Genomic DNA, 931 nt, shown 5'->3' with positions numbered 1-931 from the left:
AACACGCCCGTACACCACGCATGGTGAGGAGGCGGGGGAGGAAAAGGAAAGCATCAGGCGCCCGTGCCTGTGGATGCCGTGCGCCAGCGGTGGCTCTCAGTACACTCTACACATGCACAGACAGGCGCATGTGAGATGCGTAAGCGCACACCGTGTGTGCAGCAGCAGGGACAGGAAGAAGGCGAGGAGAGAGAGAGAGAGAGAGAGACGGAGATGGAGAGGAAGGCAAGAGGGGAGGAAGAGAGGGGTGGCAAAAAAGGCAGAGGCACAGAAGCAATATGAAGGCCATCAGACGCACGCCCTACACACACACACACACACCCGCACATTGTGCACATATTCACATGTATACGCACCCACATGCGCACACAGATACAGACACACCCACACTCACACACACACACACACGCGCGCGCGCCAAATGAGGGAGAGAAAGGGGAGGCGGCGCGAGAAGGGAAGAAGAAAAGGAGGATGGAGTATTTGGAAGTCGATTGAGGCAAGAGAGAGAGAGGGGGGACAGAAGGAAGAGTGAAGGACATGGGTGATCCCCGAACATGCTCATCATTTAGGCCTCCATGTTGGAGACGGAAGAGGGCTGAGAAGCAGAGCCACCGCCGTTGCGGGCAAGGACCTCGCTGGTGTCCTGGGCGACGGAGCAGCAGCCGAGGCAGGCAGTGGCGACCATGGAGGCATCCTCAGACTCGTTGATGCCGTACTTGGTCTGGACAGTGCGGCGCAGACGGTACATACCGATGTGGGGGCACAGGCAAGACCAGAGGTCGAAGGAGGTGCTGTTGACCTGGCCGACGGCGTAACCGACGGTGCAGCAGGTGCAGAAGCAGGAGGCCAGGCAGACAATCGGGTTGTTCAGGCAGCCGAAGAAGCCCTGCTGGTAGCCTGTGCGGGATGGGGGGGGGGGGAGGGAGCGATG

General features: G+C 59.7%; 1 protein-coding gene across 1 annotated transcript in view; it reads right to left on the bottom strand.

Moving 5' to 3' along the window:
- Window positions 1-565: 565 nt before the first annotated feature.
- Window positions 566-931, bottom strand: part of H696_05171 (hypothetical protein) — a gene marked incomplete at both ends in the record, with an annotated part of 2,619 nt that continues 2,253 nt past the window's right edge. The window contains one exon of the mRNA XM_009499027.1: window positions 566-897. Coding sequence (XP_009497302.1) covers window positions 566-897 — 332 coding nt within the window. The remainder of the gene's footprint in view (window positions 898-931) is intronic.

This window comes from Fonticula alba (assembly GCF_000388065.1).
Source record: "Fonticula alba strain ATCC 38817 unplaced genomic scaffold supercont2.9, whole genome shotgun sequence".
Taxonomy (NCBI): domain Eukaryota; order Rotosphaerida; family Fonticulaceae; genus Fonticula; species Fonticula alba.
Note: the sequence above shows the minus strand (reverse complement) of the source record. Positions and strands in the feature narration are given on the sequence as shown.